Genomic DNA, 27,157 nt, shown 5'->3' on the forward strand with positions numbered 1-27,157 from the left:
ATATGCATAAACAATTTCAATCAATATCAATAAGTACAGTACAGATGAGTAACAGTCCTGGAATGGGTAATCATTACATTATTAATGCTATAGTGCAAACAGTTCCCACAAATATGAATGGGCAGCAACTTTCTGGATGTTTGCCTTCATTCCATAAATATCACTGCATCGATGGATGCTGGAGGAAATGGGATCTAACTTTGTAACTTTCTGTAACTAATAACATGTATCTGTCAGACTCCGTAATAACTCACTGCTATATTGATCCGGTAATGGAAGCGGAGAACAATCACTTGAATGGTAGCTCAATAAATAGGAGAGGTTTAATCAGCAATATACGGAACAATAACCTTTATGGCTTTACCATTATCTTAATTGTTAAGTTAACTTTAGTACTTTTTAGCTTATTGGCAAAGACATAAAAAAGCTTTTAACTGTTGATGACATGGGGATAAAGAGGAGGCAGGTCATGGGGGCATAATGTATTGTCTCTGCAGCCTAGTTTTGTCTTCAGGGTGTATAGAGAAGCAGCCAGTGGGGAAAGGACTTCTTCCTGCTACCATGGATGGTAGAAGTCCAACAACTGGACGTACCAATGTGTTGCACATGTGTTCCGTGTATTCAAGTCCTTTGGGAATTCCTGTATGTAGCATTAGTTGGTGGTGCCTTCTTGAGTAACTAGGGCTTCTCCTGCCTTATATGATTCATTTTTACATGGTATAAGGCATTACGTAAACCGATAGGTTGATGGGACGTTAATCCAAGGAATTAGTCTGATTGTTTTATTTGGAGTCAGCAAGAAATTTTTCCCCTAATATGAGGCAATTGGATCTGACCCATATGGGTTTTGCCTTCTTCTTTATCAACATTGCAGCTTTATGAGTGGAAGTAAAGGCACATGTCCCTTTTTTTAAATTATCTTTTCTCCGTAGGGAGAGCACCTAGACGGTAAGTGGGGAAACTCAAAAGGCCATTCATGCTCCTCTGGGTAATAAAGCATGAATGGCCTTTTGAGTCTCTTCACTCACCGTCTCGTTTCTGACTACCGTCCCAGGCCTCTCACTAGCAAAGCCAGACTCCTACTGCACACTGATGAAGGGCAAATACCCTGAAACAGCTGTCTGTGCATGGAGTCTGGCTTTGCTTTTAATTCCCGGTCATTGTTACAAGGCTTGTATAAAGAGTCTAACTTTGGCTTGAAGAAATGCTGTCTTCCAATAGGTGGCGCTGTGGAGGTATTATTCCATATCCCTTATTTGCATTTTTTTCAACTTTATCAACTATGTAATTTTTGAAATTGGTATAATCAAACCCAGCAGGCAATCCAAAAATGCTACAATCATAGCAATCAGAACCATCAATTTACTTAAAATTAGCCAATCTAGAAATGTAATTGAAACATCCTTAGGGTGACTACCCACTACAGTTCTTTTTCACAGTGACTTATGCAGCATTTTTTTTCTCTAGGGGTCTATGGGACTTGTTAATGTTAAAATCGCGATCGCACAAAATCACGATTTCGCGGTAAATTGCGATTTTGCGGAATGCAAGGTTTTTTTGTGTCAAAAAACTTCAAGGAAGTAGCGATCCTCCGGCACAGCTGACAACCGCATCCGAGGATCGGCAAGTGTTTCCCATTATTTTCAGTGGGAAATCTCACATCGCACTTGCATGCACCTCGGGCACCATGCAATGCTTTTGCTGGCCCTATTGAAAACAATGGGCGACAAGTTCCAAGGAAACACCCAAAAGATGGAACACAAAGCGATTTTGTTCCTGCACCGCGATGATGGAAAAAAATTGCTCATATATATGACCCAATTCAAAAGAATGGGGTTCATATTTGTGCAAGATTTATGCATCCTGCAACGGACAAACCTCGCACGATTTTCTTGGCAACGTGAAAGCCGCCTTACAGAAAAAACTCTACCCAGACAACTTTCCACAAGAGCAATTGTGCTCAACTCATCAACTCATTTCTTAAAGGAATCGTCCTAAAATACTGCATTTCCTTTGGTCCAAGAGCAAGAGGATTAAAAAACATTCTGAACTATTAGAATGATATAGAAAAGAGAATAAAGATCGAATCCAGAGATAGCTATTTAGCTCTACTTGACGAATTCTATGAAAATCAGTCGAATATGATGCTAAACCTACTGTATATCCCATGGCAAAGGAGAAAGCAGCCTCATGGGGTGCAGTGCTGACCCCATGCTAATGATCAAACAACTGTAGTCTTGTACCCCAAGAACTCACAAACCGTATTCTAGACCCAAAAAATCTACTTGAAGACTGTGAAAATGACCACAAGAGCGTAGACCTAGACTTGTTTAAAACCCTGCTGAATGTTCTGTGTGGTTGTCAAAGGAGGGAAAATACTTTCCCTTTCCCAGTCCAGTAGTGTTTGAACCAGACTGGAAGTGGAGACCTTCCATTGTCTGTGATATCATCACAAAAGAATGGCTGCTTGGTTCATTTTAATAATTGAACCAGCCCCTTCTTTGTCTCCACATTGAACATGACAGAGAAGGGGCTAGCTTAGTTATTGAAATGAGCCGAACAGCAAGCCCCCTGCGATAACATCACAGGTAACGGAAGGGCCATCACAGGTGACCTGATGTCAAAACCAGACTGGAAGTAGAGGTTCCAACACCACTGGGTTGGGTAAGTACTTCTACTTCTTGGACAACGCTTTTAAGAACAAAGGAGTTGAAGGCCATTATTTAAGGCAACTGTTATGTCTTAGGTTGACCACCACTGTATATAGAAAAAATGGCCACCATTGGGTGGCCATCATCCATGGAAGGTTACCATAATATACCTTATTTTCAGTACAGCTAGAAAGAAAGACATGATGAGAAAGCTATCTTGAGACTGTATATTTTCCACTCGACTAAACATCAGACTCGGTTTCATTTAAACAAGTGACCGTAGTGTTTGGAGTCCTGGCTCAATGTTTTGAAAGATAAAATAAGGGAAGCCTTAGGGAGTTTTCATAGAAAAATAGAAATTGCTCAGTTGTATGAGATAAAACGACCATCCCATAGCTCAGGCATTTTCCCATGACTTCCTGTGATAGTGATATAATTAGATGGTAAAAAATATACATAACTCATTTTCCACGGACAACGCCTGGAGCTGCTATTAATTAGCATTTTCCATTTTGTAGAATGATAGGAGTCTACCTAAAAGTAATGTCTAAGATCTAGAGATGAGCGAGCATACTCGCTAAGGACAATTACTCGATCGAGCATTGTCCTTAGCGAGTATCTCCCCGCTCGGGAGAAAAGGTTCGGCTGCCGGCGCGGGTGACAGGTGAGTTGCGGCAGTCAGCAGCGGGGAGTGGGGGGGGGAGAGATCTCCCCCTCCGTTCCTCTCCGCTCTCCCCCCCCCCGCTCCCCACCTGCCGCCGGCAGCCGAATCTTTGCTTCTGAGCGGGCAGGTACTCACTAAGGGCAATGCTCAATCGAGTAATTGTCCTTAGCGAGTATGCTCGCTCATCTCTACTAAGAACATTTCCCACTAAAAAGCCAAAAATACATAGGAGTTGTGCTCTTGTGTGGAGTCAATAAATTATTCCACCATTTTGAACTTATCTATATATTTTATACCAAGTGACAACTACTATCGGCAACCATAAGTACCCGTAGGGTTTTTTACGCACCCTTTTCCCAGACCTTGAATGGGATATACTGTAAATCTGCATAGAGGTACTATGAGCATCAATATAATGCGGGCCGTTATAGCTAGTAAGGCAGTATCAGGCAACTATGTAGGCAATCATGCTTCTTTTCATATATTTCTGTAGTAAGAAGAGAGACATAAATTTATGCTCCCAGGTCCCAATTAAAGGTCTATAACAGGGTCACTAACTTACCATGTACTATTTGTATTACTAGTGTCAGAGGGGCCATTAGTCTGGGTGCTACAGCTACCTCTACAACTTTGATAGCTTTCCACCCCTGAGTGAGAGCAGGTAAAGTAGGCTATGAACATTAAAATATACTAGATACCCCTCTTTCCTAAACTATGCAATACATAGTAAATTTGATTGTGCAAGGAACATCCTCACGCACATGGGCACTAATAAAGAGTCTGCCTTGTATTGTTCTTATTGTTCTAATGGTAATTTTAGCAGTCTGTGTTCACTTAGAATTTGGGGGTTTATTAAAGGGCTTTTCCCACTATCCACAATTGCTCCACAGCCACTCTGTACTTCCTGGTTGATGCTGACCATGACATGTGCCTTCAACAGCCAATCAATGGCCACAGTAGAGATCTTCTATAGCCAGTGATTGGCTGCAGCAGTCACATGCCCTGGCCAGCAGCAAACAGGAAGCACAGAGTGGCTGTGGAGCAATTTTAGGTAATGGGAAAACCCATTTAAACTCATCTTTGCACCGCATACTTGGGCAAAGAGTATTTGCTGTAAACAGCATATTCTGTGGTTGCATTGGCAATGACTTCATTTCATCCAAGACTCTGAGCACAGGTTGCTGACCCTTCTTTCTTTCGCAGAGAAGTCTGTGAGAAATGGAAGTCATTAGCATTCTATCTGTAATGATGACTCTACAGTTTGTAGACATCACAAACAAGACCATAAGGGTTTCTACTAATTAGTGAAGTTTGAAAAGTTTGGTTTGGCTAGTTCACTGAATTTCGGCAAAAAGCTCAACCCGGGCCAAATTAGTTCAAACCGGATGTCACCAATGCCCCCTAAAACTCATATACAACACTGTCTAAGAGAAATGAAAGTCCGGTATAACACTTTTAGGTCACAGGGGAGTATAACTAAGTACTTTTAAGCTGTTTTTAATGCAAAGTTAATGAAGAAGAAAGGAGGGAAGGAAAAAGGTTCGGCTAAGAAAAATGTCCATGTTCACATGAAACCAAACCTTTTAGCAAAGTTTGACGTGAAACATGGTTCAACTCTTTCGGTTCGCTCAGCACTAACCCAGAAGGAGTCACTTAGAGGCTTCAAAAACATTCAAAGATGCCAATGGAGATGCATCTTTCTTGGAATCATATAAGAGTGAGAGATCTCTCTCTTCCTGTCTACTCAATTCTGTACTTATTCTCCATCTTTGTTATAGGTACTTAATAAGAGCAGCAAAAATATAAATGAGTCAACTGTTTTTTGGGCATTTTTTTCGACCCTCATGGCAGTTTTCTAAAATTACCATATATAATAGAGTATAAGCCTAGTTTTTCAGCACATTTTTTTATGCTGAAAAAGCCCCCCTCGGCTTGTACTCGAGTGAGGTAAAAAAAAAAACAAAAAAAACCCGCAATACTCACCTCCATGCCGGCGCCTGTGTCCCTGGCACGATGGTCTACCCAGGGTTGCGGCAAGCTGCGTGAGAATTCTCCCCACTGTCATCTCCCTGCTTGGCTTTGAATTCCCCCACCGTCAGCGCTGTGTAGGTAAGCGCTGCGATTGGATCGAGTGCCAGGCAATCACAGCCAGCGCTCGATCATTCACAGCCATTCAGTGAATGACATCACTGAATGGCTGTGATTGGTTTATCGAGCGCTGGCTGTGATTGGCTGGCGGTTGATCCAATCACATCGCTTACTTACACAGTGCTGACAGCGGGGGAATTCAAAGCCGAGCAGGGAGATGACAGCAGGGAGAATTCTCAAGCAGCTTGCCGCACCGTCGGGGAGACCATCGCGCCAGGGACACAGACGTCGGCATGGAGGTGAGTATTGCGTTTTTTCTTTACCTAGTGTATACTCAAGTATAGCTCGGCATATACTCAAATATAGCTAGGCTTATACTTGAGTCAATAAATGTTACCAGTTTTTTGTGGTAAAACTTATTGACTCGGCTTATACTCAGGTCGGCTAATACTCGAGAATATACAGTATATTTACCTGGAACAAGGCTATTATTAATCACATCTCATTTTATCATTAGCCAATAAAAAGCAACATGGAGAAGAGAGGTCTCTATAGAAAATCTTTTCCTGAAGTTTGTTTGCTCCATCAGTCTTCATTCCTAGAACAGGACAAATCCTTCATCCCTAACTCAATTTGAATATCTTGTAGAACAGGATAACGGCATAGCTTTTGGGTTGGTCCACCAGCAATTTTGAGAACACTATAGTGCCTGGTAAGAAGGGAAGCTCTGCCCATGGTTTACAATACCCTTTAAGGAATAGTATGAGGCAGGATAGTTGGTTCCCCTTCTCCATGGGTCCATATTAGCCACATAGGTTGCCTGTATATAATGTTAGGCTTTGCCCACATATAGACAGTGACATTATATAATACCTTAAATAGCTCAGGAGCCTGTTTCTTCATTTTCTCCATTTTCCATTCGTTTTCACATGGATTAAGAGACGATGGTGGGGCAGTACAGGAACACTTGCAATCTGATCCTGAGCTGACTGTTTCCACTGTATAATAATCCTCCACTTGCATATTGCCATCCTTAATCCGGGCACACGCTTCTTTACTTAAGGGGCGCATGATACATTTACAGCGACAGTCCGAGCCTTCTGAAATCATGCGCACATGATCAGTATCTCCAAAAACCTGGAAAAAAACATTACAAAATGAAGCATTTTTATTAGACCACTTGATATTAAGAGTAGTAGTTGTCAGAATATTTATAACAATGTGTTCTACAGTAGGGTGATCATGGTGACTCAATAGTTAGCGCTGTTAGCTTTCAGCATGGCGGTCCTAGGTGTAAACCACCATAGAACAACATGTGCATCACTGTATGTTCTTGCTGTGTTTGTGTGGTAATACTCTGGGTTTCTTTTACTTTCTAAAATACATACTAGTACTGTAGGTCGTAGAAAGAAACTGGCCAAAGTTTGTGTGTGCATGCTTGGGAATTTAGAATGGGGACAGAGATTGACATGAATGGTGACAATCTCTAAACAAAAATATATTGGCTAGTGATGAGTGAACTTTTGAAAAGTTCGGCCAGTTTGCCGAAGTTTTGTAAAAAGTTCAGTTCGATCCGAATTTCTTTGCACTGAAGCGAAAGTTCAAAACAGGTGTATAACACTGTGTAAGAACCATAAACCCCTTGTATAATACTCTGACAATGTTATACAGGGTTTTTAGATAGAGACGAGCAAGCGTACTCGGTAAGGACAAATACTCGGGCGAGTATCGTCCTTACTGAGTACCTGCCTGCTCGCCCGCAAAGATTCGGGTGCCGGCGGGGGGCGGGGAGCGTCGGGGGAGAGCAGAGGGGAACGGGAGGGAGATCTCTCTCTCTCCCCCCTGCTCCCTCCTGCTCACTCCCGCAACACAGCACTCACACACGCCGGCACCCGAATCTTTGCAGGCGAGCAGTCAGGTACTCGGTAAGGATGATACTCACTCGAGTATCTGTCCTTACCGAGTATGCTCGCTCATCTCTATTTTTAGGCTCTTAGACAGTGTTATACACCAGTGTTCAGGACTAGTGTTAAGTGAACTGAACCAGGAGAACCCTGTTTTGGATAAAACTTTGCTAAGAGCTCGGATTGGCTTCATGCGGAACTGAACTTTATGCAAAGTTCAACCCGAAACAGGGTTCTACTGATTCAGTTTGCTCAACACTAATATCGACAATAAGGTCAGGAACAAGAAATAACAGTAACTAATGACAATGCTACCCAAAGGGATTTCCTTGAAAATATACATGTGGCTATACATGTTAGATAAAGATCGTCTGAACCCAACAATTTCAGCAGGACAGACTGGGCATCTAATGTGCATGGGGACCTTCTGACTCTTTCCCCATGGTAGATGTCGGAAGAGATGAGGACGAGGTTGTTCAATCAACTGCCCAATGCTTTAGTTTTTGGGAGATAATCCACAGTATTCTTCCCTCTGCTTCCCTCTGTACATTCAAAACACATGCAGAATTGGCTAATTCAAGTGTGCATGTCTGTGCTGTAGGGTTACCACTCAGCCGTTAGACTACTGACCCAACCAGTAAACACATCTGGAGGCCAGGGCCAGTAATAATATTTTAATGTCAATATTAATTGATGGTAAGAATTATAATGTTGCTATGGCAGGTACCCGCTCCGGTACCAGCAGAACAATAATCGCTTTACTGCTTGCTGCCAGGACCATGCTCTCTGCAAAGCATAAGCTGTAAAAGCTTACTCCTTCCCTGGCTCTTGCTTTCACAGTACAGTGTCCCAGGGCCAGGGAAAGAGTCTACCTTACAGCTTACAAGCGGTGGAGCAGTATTACTTACTAAGTGGAGGACCACACATGGAAGCACTGTTACCATATAGGGCCAAAGAAGGGAGCAGTGTTACCGAGGGCCACAGAGAGGAGTACTAGTATGATAGGAGCCCACAAAGGGAAGCACTCTTAATAAATGGGGGCCAGTAATACTATAGGGGGTCACTGAGAGGTTCACTGGGGGTAGCAGCAGGCTGTGATGCAGTATTCAAAGACCAGTCATGACTGGAAGAAGCTTGGAAATTTAGAATTTGGTCTAGATATAGAAGAAAAGTGAAAACAGCTGTAATCAATCAGAGGAGACGTCACCTGTAATCACTGGTGGTAACTGCACTGCAATCACTATCACTGTGTAGGGCTGCTATCTAACTACTATATGGTGACTACATTACTTAGAGGTTGAGAAGCTGTATCTAAGCCTGTTGGTCCATAAAAGCTGTCTTATAGAATATATATATATATATATATATATATATATATATATATATACACACACACATTTTTGGAGGGGATCCAATGCGTTCTATGTACTCCCCTGTAGGTCATAAGTAGCCCCTGAACCTGTGCATTTTTATGAAGGCATCAACACTTAATCCCTCAGTGCCTGTTTGTGGATGGTGCCCCATTCTGGCGTGAACACTAGTTCGTGACACAATATAGGAGGCATTGGCAGTTGGCACCTTAGTACAAGGAGCCTTAGAGAATACCACCATAATGGTAGCCATCCGGTGTCAGTTCATTCATATATTGCCAGGTGGGAAAAAAAGGAAGTAAAATCACGTTGTGATAAGCCACACCGTTTTGGTGAATAGGTGGCAAACCTAGTATGGCGGTGTCAGGCGTGATAGCCGTCTGCCGAACATGAGCTATCTAAGGGTTTGGGCAGCTTAAAGCTCAACTATGACAACACTTATCACCCCTAATTACTGATGGTCAGGACCGTAGCAGTACTAGTGGTGGATTTTACATGTCTCCATGGATAAGATCCAAGTTTCTCTTCTACTTTCATGAATTTTAAAGCAGAATTCAAAAAATCCCACAACTTCAGTACATGATTTGGTGGCTACATTGTAACAAAAAGTTACAGCAAGTTTAGTGCTTAATTCATTTATAGTTGTAATTATATTTTCCTTGGAACCCATTAGCTTGGACATTTCTAACAATTGCTTGGAAGCACAATACAAATCTATGGTAAGAGCGCCCCATGTTTTTTAACTCATTAAGCTCAATTCATTAATTCATTGTGCATGAATTATGTCATTACAGTCATTTACTCATGTTTTGCGACCAATTAGCACATAGTATGAAGCAGACTGGCAGCTGCGTTCATGCTGAAGAACAGACAAGTAATGAGGGTCTAGGATCCCGTCTCAGCTGGACAATGGCATTATTTGTATTGTGCCAACTTACTGCACAATTCGGAACTTGTTCATCATTTAGACCAAATCAATTATCAATGCTTTATCTTTAATCATACTGACCATTAGGTTTTTTTCCGCTCTGTTTGGTTCCAATGTTGGACATTTCCTTTTTCATGGGCTCAGCATTCATAAACACATACAACCATAACGACGGTGTATACGTCGTAATACCGGGTTATTCCAGTTTAAGCAAATAAAGATTATTTTTTGTATACTGTATATAAAGGGTTAAACGATTTCCAATATCCTTTCTGTAGGACTTTCTCATGGGTTTCAGAATCTCTGCTTGCTGTCACTTAATAGGAAGCTTCAGTGTTTGCTTCCAATCTGTAGTCATACATTTTGGAATGCGTTTCACCAGAAACCAAAGAATGGAATGTCAATAGAGAAGTGAACGCTACTCCAAGAATTCTGGACACAAGTACCAATCTCCTAGGCTGATATTTTCCTCACAATTAGACCTGTCCGCTTTCAAAACCATCTAATATCTCTAATACAGAATTGGAAGACAGGATATAGTGCGACAAAGTTGTGGCAACAAGATAAGTTTTCTTATACTCACAAACAGCATATTATTTACTTCAAGTGGAAAACATCTACAAATTGAAGGTCTCTATCAATTTGGGAGGAAAGTTCATATGTATGCGTAAAGGGAGTATAGTTGTTGCTGACTGTGACTTTTAACAGGGGAGGAAACAATGAGCTGCTCTCTGAGTGGGAAAGGACAGGATATAGTCAGTCTGTGCAGCTATGCTGCAGTGTAAGGTACTGGGGATACTTCTTTTGTCTGTGCAGCTATGCTGTATTGCAAGGAACTGGGGTACTCCCCTACGTCTGTGCAGCTATGCTGCAGTGTAAGGAGCTGGGATATTACCCCTAAGTCTGTGCAGCTATGCTGCAGTGTAAGGAGCTGGGACACTCCCCTAAGTCTGTGCAGCCATTCTTTGGAGTGAGGAGCAAAGGATACTATCTGGAGTGAGAGAAACTGCAGAGTTTAGGATGAGCCCTACGGAGTAAGCTCCTCAATGGGGAATACATTTTTTTTTGGACAGAGGCTGAGCTGAATACAAGTATTGGAGAAACTTTTTGCATTTTTGTTCCCCTCCTCCCTCATGCCCAACAATTTTGATGTGATATAGAGCTGTTAGAGACTACATTACTGGTGACCGGGTAAGGACTTTTCAGAAATCCATTGCATGGGTAAAAAGAACTTAGATTAAAGCATTGGTTACTGGGTAAGAGTTTTGAAATACCCAACATATGGGTACTGGACTTTTAATGCAATACCGCCAATGCAGGTCTTCTATAATAGCCAATCAGTCCACGCTCCTAAGTGATCTCAGAATGGTACTTAAACTGTTTATCGTTTTTCTTTTAACATTTCATTGAAGTTGGTTATTGAAAGCAAACATAATGGCTCCCAAACACTATGTGAGCCATCTCCAGTGCCTCCATGCTACAACACTGTCCCAGATCACCAGTGACCCCGAAGCCTGATACCAGGGTCCCCTCACATATGCAAAAAATATATACAACTGTAACCAAACTGTACCTATATGATAAAAGAACACTTTTGCCAAAGAAAACGGTGCGCCGAGCAAATGCTAAACCTAGCATACATTTCGGATACTTTTTTTGCTAACAAAATATATCCTTCAGATGTAGCTCATAAAGCAGACATGAATAGAGCCTTCCAAACTGGAGCAAGTTCAGAGAAGAATTACCAGGATGGTGAGCGGTCTGCAAATCATGTCCTATGAGGAACGGTTAAAGGATCTGAGAATGTTTAGCTTGCAAAGAAGAAGGTTGAGAGGAGACTTAATAGCGGTCTACAAATATCTGAAAGGCTGTCAATGTGCAGAGGAATCAGCCCTATTCTCATCTGCACAAGGAAAGACTAGAAGCAATTGGATGAAACTAAAAGGAAGGAGACACAGATTAGATATTAGATAAAACTTTCTGACAGTGAGGGTGATCAATGAGTGGAACAGGTTGCCACGGGTGAGTTCTCCTTCAATGGACGTCTTCAAACAAAGGCTGGACAGACATCTGTCTGGGATGATTTAGTGAATCCTGCACTGAGCAGGGGGTTGGACCCGATGACCCTGGAGGTCCCTTCCAACTCTACCATTCTAGGATTCTAATTCAATACCTTAAAGCCGATCCAGGGGACTGCTAACAGTCGGGTATCCACAGCTAAAGATACATACTAATATTTAATACCTGGTCCTCCAGGCTCAAGTCAAGATCAAATAGTAGAGACCGTGTTATAGATGCTGCATACATTGTAGTCTAGAGACTACTGGATGGGCACGCATGTATAAGCAGCACACAGTCTACAAAATCGGAGTCTAAGCTACATTGTGTAGAATATAAAAATATTTCTGTGTTCTGATATTACAGTTTTAAGTGAATATATATATTTTTTTTTCAAGCACTTGCCTATGTTCTGCTACAATTATAGAGTAAGGAGTCAGAACACAATGATGACTAGCAGATGTTTACTCCATAAAATCCTTGGAGGTAATCACTTATACATAATCTGGCATTAAGAAAATAATCTGTTGTCAAGTGTCTAGTTTCTCTGAACTCTTTCTCTGTTTTGATGAATTCCCCCCACCTCCTATTTTTCCCATTTAGAATAAGTGACTCAGCATTTCCTATCTACAAATCCCATGTTGATAAATCAAAAATAAAATCACAACAATCTGTCCATTTAAAGGGATTCCTGACTTTTCAAATCCTCGGAAATGTCTATCTTGAGTCTACGTACTCGAACCTCACCTTAAACCTCTATACTTCTCTATACTAACTACGGTCAACCATTGATTTCAGTGACATTCCACAGACAGCACATATATACAGTTACTACACTATTGAAGTCAATGGTTTTCTGTCACTGGAAACTTAGATTTACAAAAACTCTCAATAAAATTCATAGTGCAGGCTGAAATCTTAATTACAGGGGAGACAACCCCTTTAATACAGTATAAGAGCTGCCATGGCGATCAGCCAATCACAGCAGAGCTGACTCCTGAGTGGCCATCTACTGCTCATCTCTGCTGTAGCGGCCACTACAGGGGAAATGTAGTACTGAAAGAGAGGAACCAGCTCACCAGCCCACTCCAGATGCACAGGAGAGCACGGGCTTGTTTGACCATCCAGATAAGGAAGCAACTTTGAAAGAAATTCCAGCTTGTCCAGAGACCCAGAAAAATAGCTAATAATAATAATCTTTATTTATATAGAGCCAACATATTCCATAGTGCTTACAAAACAGGGGAGAATAGATACAAGAAACAAAGGCACAAAAAACACAGTTACCTGTAGTAATTAGTTTATGGAGACAGTAGGGGTGAGGGTCCTGCTCCAACGAGCTTACATGCTACAAATAATGAATGATACAGAAGGTAAAGGGGCTGGAGATGTGCACGGTATGGCGGGTGGAGAGGGAGGAATGCTATACTCATGGACAATAGTCAGATGTAATCCATGTGGTGGCTGACTCAGTATGACTGTAGGGGGCAGTTAATTATGGCTAGCAGGGACTGCTACAATAAGGCCCTATTCACACGGCCGTGAGCATTTTGACGTGTGCCCACCGGTGCCGTAAAAGCGCATGAATAGGCGCAAAAATGTAACGTTTGAGCATCCGTTTAGATGGCATGGGCCCCGGTGCATATATGCCGAGGTCGCAATGCCGTTGCCTCCCCTTCCCTCCCCCTCACCGGCTCATCTCCTCTCTCCTTCCCTCCAGCTGTTTGCAATGGGAGTGGGCAGGATGGGGCGGAGCTAAGCACCCTCCCCGCCCCTTGTTTGCAGCCAGCAATGGGAGGGGCAGAGCAAGGCAGAGCTTACCTTCAACCCCGTCCCACCCCCGTCCTCCCATTGCAAACAGCCTGAGGGGAGGAGAGAAGAGAGATAGGGTTTAGCAGTCACGCTGCTAAACTCCCTCCTCTTTTGCTTCTCCGGCCGCTGTTTGCAATTGGAGTGGGCATGATGGGGGCAGAGCTCAGCACCCCCCCCCCCTCCCTGCCCCTTGTCCGCAGCCAGCAATGGGAGGGGGCGGAGCGAGGCAGAGCTTAGCTCTGTGCCCCCTACTGCCCCCTCCCATTGCAAACAGCCGGCGGGGAGGAGAGAGGAGGAGAGAAGAGGGAGGGAGTTTAGCAGTCACGCTGCTAAACTCCCTCCCACCTCACTTCTCCGGCTGCTGTCATTGGCTCCCATAGGAGCCCATGCAGAGGTCGACGTATTCCAGCCGAAAGATAGTTCCAGGACTATCTTTTTGGCCTGGTGTGAAAGCGCCCGGCGCTATATTGGCCCGGCCGGGCATTTCCACGCCGGGGAATACGGCCATGTGATCTGATGCATTGGAATCCAATGCACCAGATTGTAGCGTAAATCGGCCAGCCGTGAAAACAATGGCTAAAATACGCTCATGTAAAATAGCCCTAAGACTGTAGTTACTTGACAGAAACACATTAGTGATGTTTTGGGAGTGGATTTTTAAAATATTTTTCTGGGTCTCTTGGCAAGCAGAAATGTATTTTAAAGTTGAACTGTAGTACTACATGCAGCAGTTCAGTTGACTGACCATCCATGCAAAACATGAATAAGAACAGGTGTTCAAGAGTGGGAGCTTTAGCTTGTTAGAAATTATCCACACTGGATCATAAAGGGGGATCCGAATTGGGGGACCTCATCTATGATATCCATATGCACTAATAAGGCATAAGGAAAGGGTTGCCAGAATGACAGAGGCCCTTTAATTGAATTGTAGTTGACCATTTAAGAAATTTTCATTTCATTTTCTCTCAGCCCCATAGAGACAAACTTCCTGCCCAGAGCAATCCCCTTTTTCTACATAGTATAAGGGCCTGTTATAACAAGCGTATATCGACAAATAGCATATTGAGTAGCACTCACTAATGCCAGCTACACCAGCAGAGAATCACTCTTAGTACGATCATTTGCCCCGATAGTCAGAAGAATATCACCCACTTTGCACAGGTAAATATTCTGTTGACCAGCGCCCATTTTTATGGTGGCTTAAAAATAACCAGTTGACAATAAGTATTTTCTCATTCATGACTGACATATTTAGACAGGTCGGATGTTCGACACCTGTAAAAGGGCCTTAACACATCATTTGATGTTAAAGGGGTATTAAGGTTGCAACAAGTTATCCCCTATCCACTGGATAGGGGATAACTAGCTGATCAGTGGGCGTCTGACAGTTGGGACCCCCACTGATCCCAAGAACAGGGTTTCAGTGAGTTCCCAAATGAACGGAGCAGAGGTCACGCAGGTGTGCCGCAACTCCATTCATTTCCATGACATCCCTGCAGATTGCCAAGTTCAAGTGCTGGGCAATCTCCAGTGCACTCATTGAAATGAATGACCCCTGCTCTATTTATTTAAGGATCCCTGTTCTTCTGATCAATGGGAGTCATAGTAGTCAGACCCCCACAGACCCTGCACTATAACTCAACCTATTCCACATCATTTCTGGCAGAGTCTAATAGGCTGCTGTCATAGGCTTAGTAGAATGCACTACCTAAGTAAAGCAGTGTGCTATCCTAATGACTGAAATATCGCATCTTCAAGTCCTCTTGAAGGACTAAAAAACATCTTAAGAAAAAGTTCAATAAAGTTTATTTAAAAGAAAAATAATCCAGTTTAAGGGCTCTTTCACACGGGCGCTGCGATTCTCGGCTGGTCGTGTCACGGGAGACAGTGCATATTTGCCGCAGCCCTGGGATACCGTGGGGCGGCAAGGGAATATAGCTTTGCTAAACTCCCACCCTCTTCCCGCCCCCTCTCCACTCCAGCCTATGGGAGCTGCTGGTAAGGGGAAGGGGGCGTGACTTTAGCACACTAGCTCCCACCCGTCCCGCTCCTCCCATAGCCAGCAAAGGGCGGAGTGGGTGCGGGAGCTAGAGACGCTGCTAAACTCCCCCCCCCCCCCCCACCTCCCTTTTCCGGCTAATGCCATAGGCTCCCATAGGAGTCTATGGCACCGGCCACCGTATTCCAGCCGGAAGATAATTCAAGAACTATCTTTTCTGGCAAAAACCCTTTTCAAATTGCTAATATACCATAAAAAGGTTTAAAAAAGCAGCACATAATAGGTATTGCCGCATATTTAATGACCCAAACAATGAAAAAGTTTTCTCATTTATCGTGCACAGTGAATGTCATAAAAATAATTTAAAAAACTAATTTCAGAATTAATAAATTAATAATAGTTCTATAACACATTATATGTACCCCAGAGAGGTGCCATTAAAAAATACAACTTCCCCCCCCCCTAAAAACAAGCCCTCATACAGCTACATCAGAAGGTTATGTCTCTTGCAATGCGATGATGAGAATGGCTTAAGAAAAAAAATAGAAAAACTAGACTTGTCACTAAGGGGTTAAGCAAAGTGGGTATTCCCCATACACGTTGGCATTGCCTAGACTCATTACGGAAAAGTCCTTATTGTATCATGTTGTTAAATAAGCCTAGAAGACCCCCGGGATGACCCCTTTATCAAGGCTAGTAATGCTATCATATTCTTCTCCTCGCTGCAGCTGTCCTACCCACGGGATGCCTCAGCAAAACCGCTCTTTTAGTGTTCCTTTATCATGTAAGGCTTTGCAAGTGCAGGTTTTGACAAGTCCAAAGCATTGGCAAATATTAGCTTTTAATAGGGTGGCTTTTCTGTGAAAATCTGTGGTATGCGTTGTGTAATCAAGGTCACATAATACAACCTGCTTCAAAACTGAGAGACCGTGCATGCCTCTATGAAAAACGTTTATCTCCACTTCATTGGAATCCAGCAGCACTGCAAATAAAAGTGTTAAGAGCAATTATATAACTGATCCATTATACTAATTGTAAGGAACTCGTTTGTATTTCGCAGGGTGTGCCAGTAATGAGGTGAAGTGAGGTAGCGCTCTCCGGCTCCAAGAGTTGAAGGGATTCCATATTAAATCATTTTAAGTGAAGCGCTATCTTTGACCATCATCGTCTTTGCAGTCGTCAAATGTGAAATCTAGTATTGTTGAGGTAGTGAAGAGGACAATGGCGCAGATTCAAGCCCCCTCCACATGGCTTGATTATTTGGGCACAAGGTTGGCCCTAAAGGGGTCAACAATAATGGCAAACATAAAAATGCTTGATAGTCAGCTGCATGTCTCTCCAGGTGAGAAGGGAGATGTACAGCCGGCTCTATGGAGGCAAACCTTACCTGTGTCCCCCTACCGGTGATAGGCTTCTATTACACAGCAGAGTTTCTTCCCTGCAAAATGCAGGCGGAACTGCACAGATTGCGGTCGGCACCAGGAGTCCCTATAGTTACTGAAATGAGAAGTCCAAGTGCCAGCTGCAATCAGTGTAGCACTGCTGGCATTTTGCGGAAAAGAAACACTGCTGTGTAATAACAGCCATATTCATCATGTGTAAAAGAAATCTAAACGAACAGCGATCAATATGCTTTGTCCATCGGCACTCATTATATTGTACCAAGAGTCGGCCCATTCAAAAGAGCCCTTACTTATGTGATTGCACCTAGACCTGTTGTAAAATGCTTCAAAATTTGGGTCATCTTTGGTGTATAGCTTCACATCAAGTTTTATATGCATTTATACAATCAAATACAATAAAAATTATAAACGACTGTGCCTCAGTCGAGGAGGGGTGACATAACGAGAAAGGGCCTGGTTAAAGAGCGACCAGAAAGGATGGAGAGAATAGAGCTACTCCAAAATAGTCAAACCCAAAGGGGTGTAATGCTATGAGCCAAATGAATGATACACCAGAGATCATGTGACGGGTGTAGTTATAGCACATGGAAAAAGATGAACTATTGGGCTATCGGTGCAACTCTAATAATGAATGACAATTGTGCCAGAGAAATAACCTGGCTCCTCTTTAATTAAACATATAGTCAGCTTATTGACACGTTTGGGGGAAGCAGCTCCCTTTTCAAAATGGCTGGGTAGAACAAGGTGCAAAGGAAGATGGGTATATGAGTGCGTGCCATTGGAGGGGAAGTGACAGGAGTCTGGACTAATTTTCATTCATTAACAGAGTTGTGCCAATAGTTCAATTATTCACATGGTTAGAGTAAAAGGCTGCGTCTTTAACCCTTTCCAATCCACTGTCTGACGTCTGAAGACATTATGATAGAGGCTGTACAGCTCAGATGTTGGAAGACGTCCGTCGGGGTTCTCTTACTGTATATTGCCAGCCTCTCTGCTGTCGGAGCCTATCCAACGTGTCACCTCATGCAGTACTGGCTTTAGCCAGCAGATAGTGCTGTTGTATAACAGCAGAAAAAGAGTAAGCCCCCTAGGAAAACCAGGATACAATTTGGATTCGAAAGGGTTAATTCAAAAATGAGCACAAAAATGTCACCAATGTTTTGGCACACAATGAGGGCTCTTTCACATGGGCGTAGGCGTTTTTACGTGCACCCACCGACGCCGTAAAAATGCATGAACGACACACAAATCTGATGTTCAGACAGCATGGGCCCGGCGCCCTTCCCTCCCTCTCGCCGGCTCACCTCCTCTCTCCTCCCCTCTGGCTGTTTGCAATTGGAGGGGGGTGAGGCAGAGGCGGAGATAAGCTAAGGCCTATATCCGCAGCCAGCAATGGGAGGAGGCGGGGTGGCGCTTAGCTCCGCCCCTGCCTCTCCCATTGCAAACAGCCGGAGGGGAGGAGAGAGGAGGAGAGAAGGTGGATGGAGTTTAGCAGCGGCCAACGTATTCCGGACGGAAAGATAGTTCCAGGACTATCTTTCCTGCCCGGGGTAGAAGTGCCCTGGCGCTATATTGGCCCGGCCGGGTGCTTTTACGCCACGGGAATACAGCCATGTGATCTGATGCATTGGAATCCAATGCATCAGATAGGCGCATATATCGGCAAGCTGTGAAAACGGAGGCCGATATACACTTGTAAGAAAGAGCCCTAAAGGAGGTTTTACACAGGACAGCTATTATCTGACTAGTCGCTAAACATGGCCACCAACCATGTCACGAGCGAGAATTCGTTCACTAATGGATTTGTTTCAGCTCACCTAAAAATAGTCGCTAGTTGATAAATCATCATCTGGTCTAAAAACACAATCAACAGCCAGCCAAAAACTGTGCAGGGAGGTTGGCGCTTGTTCGGCGTGCGCCTCACATTAAATGCTGATTGGCTCCCAACTTTTCAAAGCAAATATTTTGTGCTCAAACTTAATGCTCATTGGTTCCCGAAAGCACATTAATATGTATGAGTGGACTCAGAAACAAATAGGCATGCATTGAGGAGGGATCAAAATTTCAAATACATGCCCGACACAGAACCTCACACCCCTTAACTAGTTGATGAACAATATTTTGGCCCATGTAAATGTTCCCAACAATTAGATTGGATTAGTTAATATGCCCCAATGCTGCTATTAGGAAACCATCCGCAAACAGGCTACATTTTGCAATACTGACCGATCTAATTATACATTTATTTTTATTCAAATGATGGCCTATGAGAATAATCAGAAAAGACTGGATTGTTAATATATGAAAACCCAATGCTTATTAACCACTGAACATACCAAAACTGGTAGAGGGGGGTTTACAGAAGTAGGACTCTGGCGCAACCTGTTGGCAAGTGCCATCTCAGAAGAAGAGCGCAGTCAATGATGTTGATTAAAAGAGTATATGCTTTACTTTGAACCACTTGCTGGTTCAAAATAAAGCATATACCCTCATCACTGACTCCGCTCTTCTTCTGAGTAGATATGTGCTAACAGGTTGCATCAGAGTCCAACTTCTTTAACCCTTTGCAATCCAATTTTGGATTCAGGGTTTCCTAGGGGTCTCTCTCTCTCTGACATTATACAATGGCGCCATCTGTTCACTAAAGCCAGTACTGTGGTATGGGACATGCTGGAGAGGCCCCCCGACAACAGAGCGGCCAGTAACATACAGTAAGAATACCCTGCCGGACGTCTTCTAACATCGAAGCTGTACAGCGTTCAATCAGAATGTCTTTAGACGTCCACTACTGGTAAGATATCCTACGCAGACCTGACCATTGGTCAAACACCACATCTCTTCCACATCACTCTTATTATGTCCTTCAGTACACAGCATGCTAATGTACCATGCTTGCCCTAGGTTCCTCTAGTGTGGCACTCTGCCCAGATTCCTCTTTTTCTTCTCACTTTGCATCCCAAAACATGAAAAGCAATCAAACACATTCTTCACAGCAGTGCACCCAGGAGTACTTAAAAAATTAGTCTCGTAGTAAGAAGAAGGTTTGTCAAGAGCAGCTTGTCATTAATGTAGGAAGGAAACCTTTACAGTAAAAGTAGTAGAGAAGGTAAAAACATAACTGATACAAAATTGGTTGCCCATTTAGGTTTGTCTTCTGCATAAATGCCTACCAACCCAAAGCTTGCAAGACTCATGTGGCCTGCAGACCCAAATGTACTGAATTGTAGTATGGCTGAGAAGGATAAGGGAACATTTTACTATACACATACACATTTCTGCCTCTACGATGATGGCACCTTCTTTATTGAGAAGTAAATGGGGAGTAAACACTGCAGCTGACACAACTATAGGTCTATCTCTTCTCTTGGGCCATCACTTCCATGTACTGGTAAGGTTTCCAATCATATCCCAGAAAGTGGTGTAGATATATGTTCTCCAAAGACTTTAGTCACATCTGGGCCCCACTGTCACATACTAGAGCAACAACATTATAAAAGGGCACTACAAAAGTATGGCAGCATCAGGGGTGAAGCATAGAGGTTCCAGCCAAACTCAGGCCCTACAACAGAAGTAGGTCCAAAAGGACCCTCTGCCACATGCCAGCCTAAGGACTTCAAATCTGTAGTATGAGGTTAGAAAAGTTAGTCTATTGGTTTTCCAAAAACAGCACCACTCTTGTCTATGGGTTGTGTTTGGTATTACAGTTCAGCCCCATTTAAGTGAATGGAGCTGAGCTGCACTACTATATACAGTCTGTGGAGAAGAGTAGTCCTTTTTCGGGAAACCCACTGAACAACTGTATTCACACAATGTGACCCTTGTTTGATGCGGCCTAAAGATGCCCATACACCTTCTTGAGCTGTCGGTTTGGATGAGTGTTCATATGCTTTCAATAGGCAGAGTGAGGAAAGCCTAGGGGAACCAAAGGATTTGGCAATAAAATTCAACAGACCCCATCCTACTTTCTCCCCCATCATCTGTTGGGTGAGAGTCACGTATGATAGTTGGCCAGTCCTGCGGAAATCAAAGGGTTTGGATGATTTTTACCTTATGTGTATGGGGGCCTAACAGGACTGCAGACCGCTATACAAAGAAAGTTGAGTCAGGACTTGGACTCACTGGAGGATTCTCGCTGAGCCAGTCCATGACCATGTGGAGTTGTCTCACTATTCTAATGAACACTGCATTATTTCAACAAACATAAAACCTAACACAGCTTGAAGTCATCATATATGATAGCTGATGACAGCAGCGGTGATAAGGAGTCCTTGGGGCTCATTTACCAATTGTGTTGCACCAAAGGTCTGGTGTAAGTTATATTTTTTCATGCAAATCGATTTTCAAAAAAAGTACCATCGATGTATGCCAAAAAGAACAGAAATCACAACTTTCACTCCACTTTTGAAGTGTCTAGTACAGAGGGTGGGGTCTGAGTGGAGGGGGAGGTTTAGACACAATTAAGAATTGCTACTTTTTAAAATGTTGCAAAATTAGTTCCAATCTCACTCCAGTAGCGGGGTTGTGTAGAAGTTAGAGATGAGTGAGCATACTCGTTAAGGCAATTTACTCAAGAGAGCATCGCCTTTTTCAAGTACCTGTTGGCTCTTCCCTGAAGATTCGGGGGGCCCGGGGGCCGCGGGGGTGAGTGGGTGGTTGCGGAGGGGATCGGGAGAGAGATCTCTCTCACTCTCCACCCCGCTCCCCTCCGCCGTCCCCCGCAGCCCCCGAATCTTCAGGGACGAGCCAGCAGGTACTCGAAAAAGGCGATACTCTCTCGAGTAAATCGCCTTAACGAGTATGCTCGCTCATCTCTAGTAGAAATGCCTCTACATTTAGTTAAAGATGTGACAGATTTATCATCATGTGACATTTAAAAAAATGAGTTGCACTTTAAACTGGAAAAGACAAAAAAAAGCTGCCAGAAAACTGTTGGAAAAATCTCTCCAATGATAAATTACCCCATTGTTTCTATGCTACAGTGCACAGTCAATCACACCCATAAATTGGCAATTACTAAATTAAGAACTTTTTGCTTAACGCTGCTCTATATTTAGATGATATGTTTTTTGTTGTATTTGTCATTTTTATGTACTATTGAATTTACACTCAGCCCGAATGGAAATCCCCCTATCTCATCAGCAGACACGTCATTGAGGGCTTTCAATTTTTTGTTCTTCTGCTCGGGAAGGGGGCAGGTGTAGAATGTTCACCATGCGGTCAGCACGCAGCACACAGCCTCCTACACATGTTGGGCCCTCTGATTGCTCCTATAAAGGGGGTGTTGTTAGATTCTTCAGACTCTTGACAAGAAGGTGTGAAATGAGATTATTTACCCGACTGTGTAGCTGCAATGATATCCCAAGATGTTATGAAATGCCTGGTAATTGCTGCAGTGCCAAAAATAGTGCAGCACACAAGGGGTTAAGCTCTTTCCAATTAAAGGGATCCTTCCAGTTATCCTCAACCGTACTGCTGCTATTTATGATGTGGCATGAGGAGCATACTGCTGTGTCAGAAGGGGGCAAAAATGATCCAGCAGAGGACCTTATGTCTCCAGCTTGACCTATTGTTGAGACCAAATTAGTTTAACCCTTTCATGACCAAGGGTCATTGATGCTCCTGTGTCATATTCTGCAGTTTTGGTATTCCCATTTTCTAAAATCAAAACTTTATTATTTTTGGGTGACATATATCTAGGCTTGTTTTTATTTAAAGGAGATGTCCCGAGGCAGCAAGTGGGTCTATACACTTCTGTATGGCCATAATAATGCACTTTGTAATGTACATTGTGCATTAATTATGAGCCATACAGAAGTTATAAAAAGTTTTATACTTACCTGCTCCGTTGCTGGCGTCCTCGTCTCCATGGTGCCGACTAATTTTCGCCCTCCGATGGCCAAATTAGCCGCGCTTGCGCAGTCCGGGTCTTCTCCTCTTCTCTATGGGGCTCCGTGTAGCTCCGTGTAGCTCCGCCCCGTCACGTGCCGATTCCAGCCAATCAGGAGGCTGGAATCGGCAGTGGACCGCACAGAAGAGCTGCGGTCCACGGATGCAGAGGATCCCGGCGGCCATCTTCAGCAGGTGAGTATGAAGACGCCGGACCGCCGGGATTCAGGTAAGCGCTGTGCTGTTTGTTTTTTTAACCCCTGCATCGGGGTTGTCTCGCGCCGAACGGGGGGGGGGGTTTAAAAAAAAAAAACCCGTTTCGGCGCGGGACATCTCCTTTAATTTTTTTGCCAGATGAGTTGTATTTTTCAATGGTACCATTTAATGTAATGTATTGGAAGACTTTTTAAAATTTCTAAGTGAGTCCTGTACAGGTAACCATTATCCCATAGAAAAGGACATATATAAGGAAATTTTAGATCTGACATCCCCCCATTCATACAAATGACCATCAAAGCAAGGGCTCCTACCCACTTGCGTTTTTTAATGCTGCGATATCACTGCGTTTTTTAAACATGATTGTTAATGGGAGTTTCTAATGTCAAAAACGCATCACAAGTTGGTGCTTTGCGATTTTTGTGTGACGCGTTTTTAACATTAGAAAGTCCCATTGACAATCGCATTAAAAAAAATGCAGCAATATCGCAGCTTTAAAAAAACGCAAGTGGGTAGGAGCCCTTGCTTTGATGGTCATTTGTATGAATGGGGCGATGTCAGATCTAAAATTTCCTTATATATGTCCTTTTCTATTGGATAATGGTTACCTGTACAGGACTCTCCTCTAAAGAGAGGCTGGGGAATTAGCCCTAGGGTCATAGAGAGAAAGCGATGGTGTTAGGTTGTGCTGCTAGGACCTGTTGTTCTACAGGTTTCCAGGAGAACACCTTCACGGGTGTGGGATAATTGAGCTGTCTGGGTGTGGAGTTCTCCAGCCAGCCAATCCCCACCGGTCTGCTGCACATATATACCAGACCCTCTGGCTAGAGGACGCTGCCTTTCCTTCACCCTGGGGTTTTGCTTTCATGCTTGATGTATTGTGTGTGTCTATGCAGGGGGCCTAACATGTGTGTGAACAGTGATGTGTTCTGCGCATCTGTGCTGGGGGCCAGACATGGAGTATGAACAGTCCTGTTCTGTGTTGCATGCAATCCCTAGTGTGATGGTGTGAACTGCGTCCTGTCCTGCTTTGGATCGTTTTCCATTCTGGGTGATTTAGGTCCGTAGGTTCCAGTCTGGGGCCATCCCTATTGGGACGGTTGTCCTGCATGCAGACAGGTTTCAAGTGGAAGTTGCCTTGTCAGAGTAGGGACCCACAAGACAGCGAGGACCCTTATCAGCAGGCTTGTGGGCTTAAGTGGCCTAAATAGGAACTAATACCTTGTACTGTATCTATTCCATATGTTTATGTGTGAAGGTATGCAAGGTGGTTTATGTCTGTCCGTGAGTCCCATTTGCAGTTATGTAGTTCATGGATAAAGGAGACGTGACAGATGGAGGGAACAAGCACTAGGTGGCATAATGTTGGACCAGCAATGCAGTGTGGATCCTAATTTTTCACAGGGGCATCATACTTCAGCACTATGTACTGTACACCATTGTCATTCTGTACACAAATGTTTGGCTTCCTCAAACCTACTTAAAATTTTGTTTATGGTTTTTGTATAGTTCCCCAAGGGGCTCTTTGTTTAAAACCACACTTCAAGCTTCCTTTACCATAAATGTATTGCATGTGACATTCTTATTATGTGTTTTACAACAGTGGTTTGGCTCCAACAGTGTCCTGGACACAAAAAGAAATGCAAAAATGTGTTACTATATGTTGGCTGTCAAACCAGAGCGATAGAATTAGACTTGATATACACTGAGGGCAGATGTTATCCCATATATGTTATTTCAATTTGACCTCTTTAGAGCATATGCTACGCTCCTGGGATGGGATTCAGCCTTATGACATAATGATAAACATATGTTAGTCACTGCCCTGCCCAAATCAATCCCAAAAGGATTTTCAAGTAACTTTGTACTAGTGGCAGGCCAAAATGTGTACATTTACTCTAATCCTAATAGTACAAATTTTAATATCACAGTGACCAATATCAAAAACAGTTCCGGAGGATCTGTGTTCAAGAATGGGTTAAAAGGGTTGTGCCATCATTTATGACCCCCATCAGAATGTGGTGCCAAGGGCAAATCACTGATCGACCTTGGTCCCACTCCGGGCAGACCCAGAAAACAATCGATTTTGCCAGAGGAAGCTATGGCTAGCTGAAGGAAAAATATGGTAATACATGATGGCTATGAGCAACCATTCTGTACTACAAGGATAGCAAAAGGTCCGCCAGTTTGGGGTCATAGAGTGGATATGATGTTTATACGCCCTAACCAAAGTTGCCTTCTTGGCACAATTCCTTTTACAGTTCTGGGTAGTATATTGCCCCTCATAGTTGATAATATCATATTGTATGTCATTGTTTTGTCTTTTATACCAGTATTTTTGGGGTATGTTTGGTTTATATGGCATTTTACATGGTTAGTAGATAAACTGTGGGCTTAGTGCAATATTAGGAAAATGTGTCATTTCCGTTATTGTGTTTTATTAATATGCCTATAGATTCTCTCATATGCTATACTGTATGTTGGAGGTAATTTGTTATTAGATTTAGGCCACAATTTTGCCATTAAAAAGTTGCAACCTGTGGCGCACCTTGTGACTTTTGGGTTTTTTTTTAATACTTTTCCTCCCCTTTTTAAAAGTGCCCCAAAAATTGGGTGGGTTTTAACCCTTTGCAATCCAATTTTGGATTCAGGGTTTCCTAGGGGGCTTTCTCTTTCTGCCATTATACAATGGCACCACCTGCTGGCTAGAGCCAGTACTGCAGTATGGGACATGCCGGAGAGGCCCCTGACAACAGAGCGGCCGGCAATATACAGTAAGAATACCCTGCCAGACGTCATCCGATATCGGAGCTGTACAGCCTTTAATCAGAATGTCTTCAGACGTCAGACAGTGGATTAGAAAAGATTAAAATGATTGTGCCCTCTGCAGACCAGCAGATTTACTGCGATTTGTATCAGAAGCTGGCATAAATAATAGCACAAATCTACACCAGGTCACGGATTTCAATTTGTGGCACACAAATGTAACGGGTTACTCTGAAAGGGTTAAATTGCTGAAATTGTGATGGGCCATGAGATGTTCCAAAAACCATGCCAAAATGCCGCAAATGTCAGAAATTGCGCCAAATCTTGACGCTATAGAACTAAACATGCCACAAAGACAGTTTCCAATAGGATGAGCCTTGGTATAAAAAGAAAATTCTTGCTGCTCCACAAAAGAAGCGCAGGAACTAAGACAGGAACACTACCCAGTGCTGGTTGCAACTTAGCATATTAGCCTACAGAGAGAGAAGACAGTGAGAGAGCGGGACCCTTAATGGAGAGACAGGAAGTACCTGGAAGACAGAGGGAACTGAGCTAAGGAACTGAAACCGGTCTGCTGCCCGGAGTCTAGAGAGAGATTGGGATTGTGCTATCATGCCACGGATCCATGCTCAGAAGGATGCTTGTTGGCTGCAATGTGTAAGTGAGGCCAGCCTCACTAAACACTGCTGGGAGTGCACACCGCTGGAGACTAAAAAGTTGACCAGCAAGTCTACTGCTGTCAGCGATTGAGACCAATGGCTGTCTGGATGACTTCTGCAATATTCGGACTTGAACACCTGGAAGTGGACTGACATAGATATATTGAAAGGACTTAAGTCTGGAAATCCAGAAACGTTGAACCCAGAGTCTCATTTCAATTCTGATACTTCCTTATTTTATTGGGGAAAGTTCAGTACTGATCCTTAATAGACAAGCTGTACACATTGTTCAGGGATTTATATTTTGTCTATCTGGACTAATATCCAGCTTTATTGATATTTTGCCAGCATTCATATTATCTCATACGGGTAAAAAGTATTATAATTTTCTTATTGTACATAAAGTGTCATTAACCCTTCGATTCAGTTAGCCGTAGCTAGTGTTAGGTGATTCTATGGTAACAGTTTAATTGCTGATCAAATAATATAATACCACTTATTTTCATTCCTTGGTTTATAACCTTCTGCTGCATCGTAGCCTAAATCTGCTCGCAATACCAGTAGCAGGGACACAAACAGCTTAAGTCGCGCCACATTTATTAAAATGCATGTGCTCCCTCTTAACCTCTTAACCCTTTGCAATCCAATTTTGGATTCATGGTTTCCTAGGGGGCTTTCTCTTTCTGACATTATACAATGGCACCATCTGCTGGCTAGAGCCAGTACTGTGGTATGGTACATGCTGGAGAGGCC

At 43.2% G+C, this 27,157-nt stretch overlaps 1 protein-coding gene across 1 annotated transcript in view; it reads right to left on the reverse strand.

Moving 5' to 3' along the window:
- The window catches only part of OLFML2A (olfactomedin like 2A), a 92,135-nt gene that overhangs the window by 46,334 nt on the left and 18,644 nt on the right, over window positions 1-27,157 (reverse strand). The window contains exon 2 of the mRNA XM_066580794.1: window positions 6,277-6,540. Within this exon, the coding sequence (XP_066436891.1) occupies window positions 6,277-6,540 (264 nt within the window). The remainder of the gene's footprint in view (window positions 1-6,276; window positions 6,541-27,157) is intronic.

Source organism: Eleutherodactylus coqui, chromosome 10 (assembly GCF_035609145.1).
Source record: "Eleutherodactylus coqui strain aEleCoq1 chromosome 10, aEleCoq1.hap1, whole genome shotgun sequence".
NCBI classification, from domain to species: Eukaryota; Metazoa; Chordata; class Amphibia; order Anura; family Eleutherodactylidae; genus Eleutherodactylus; species Eleutherodactylus coqui.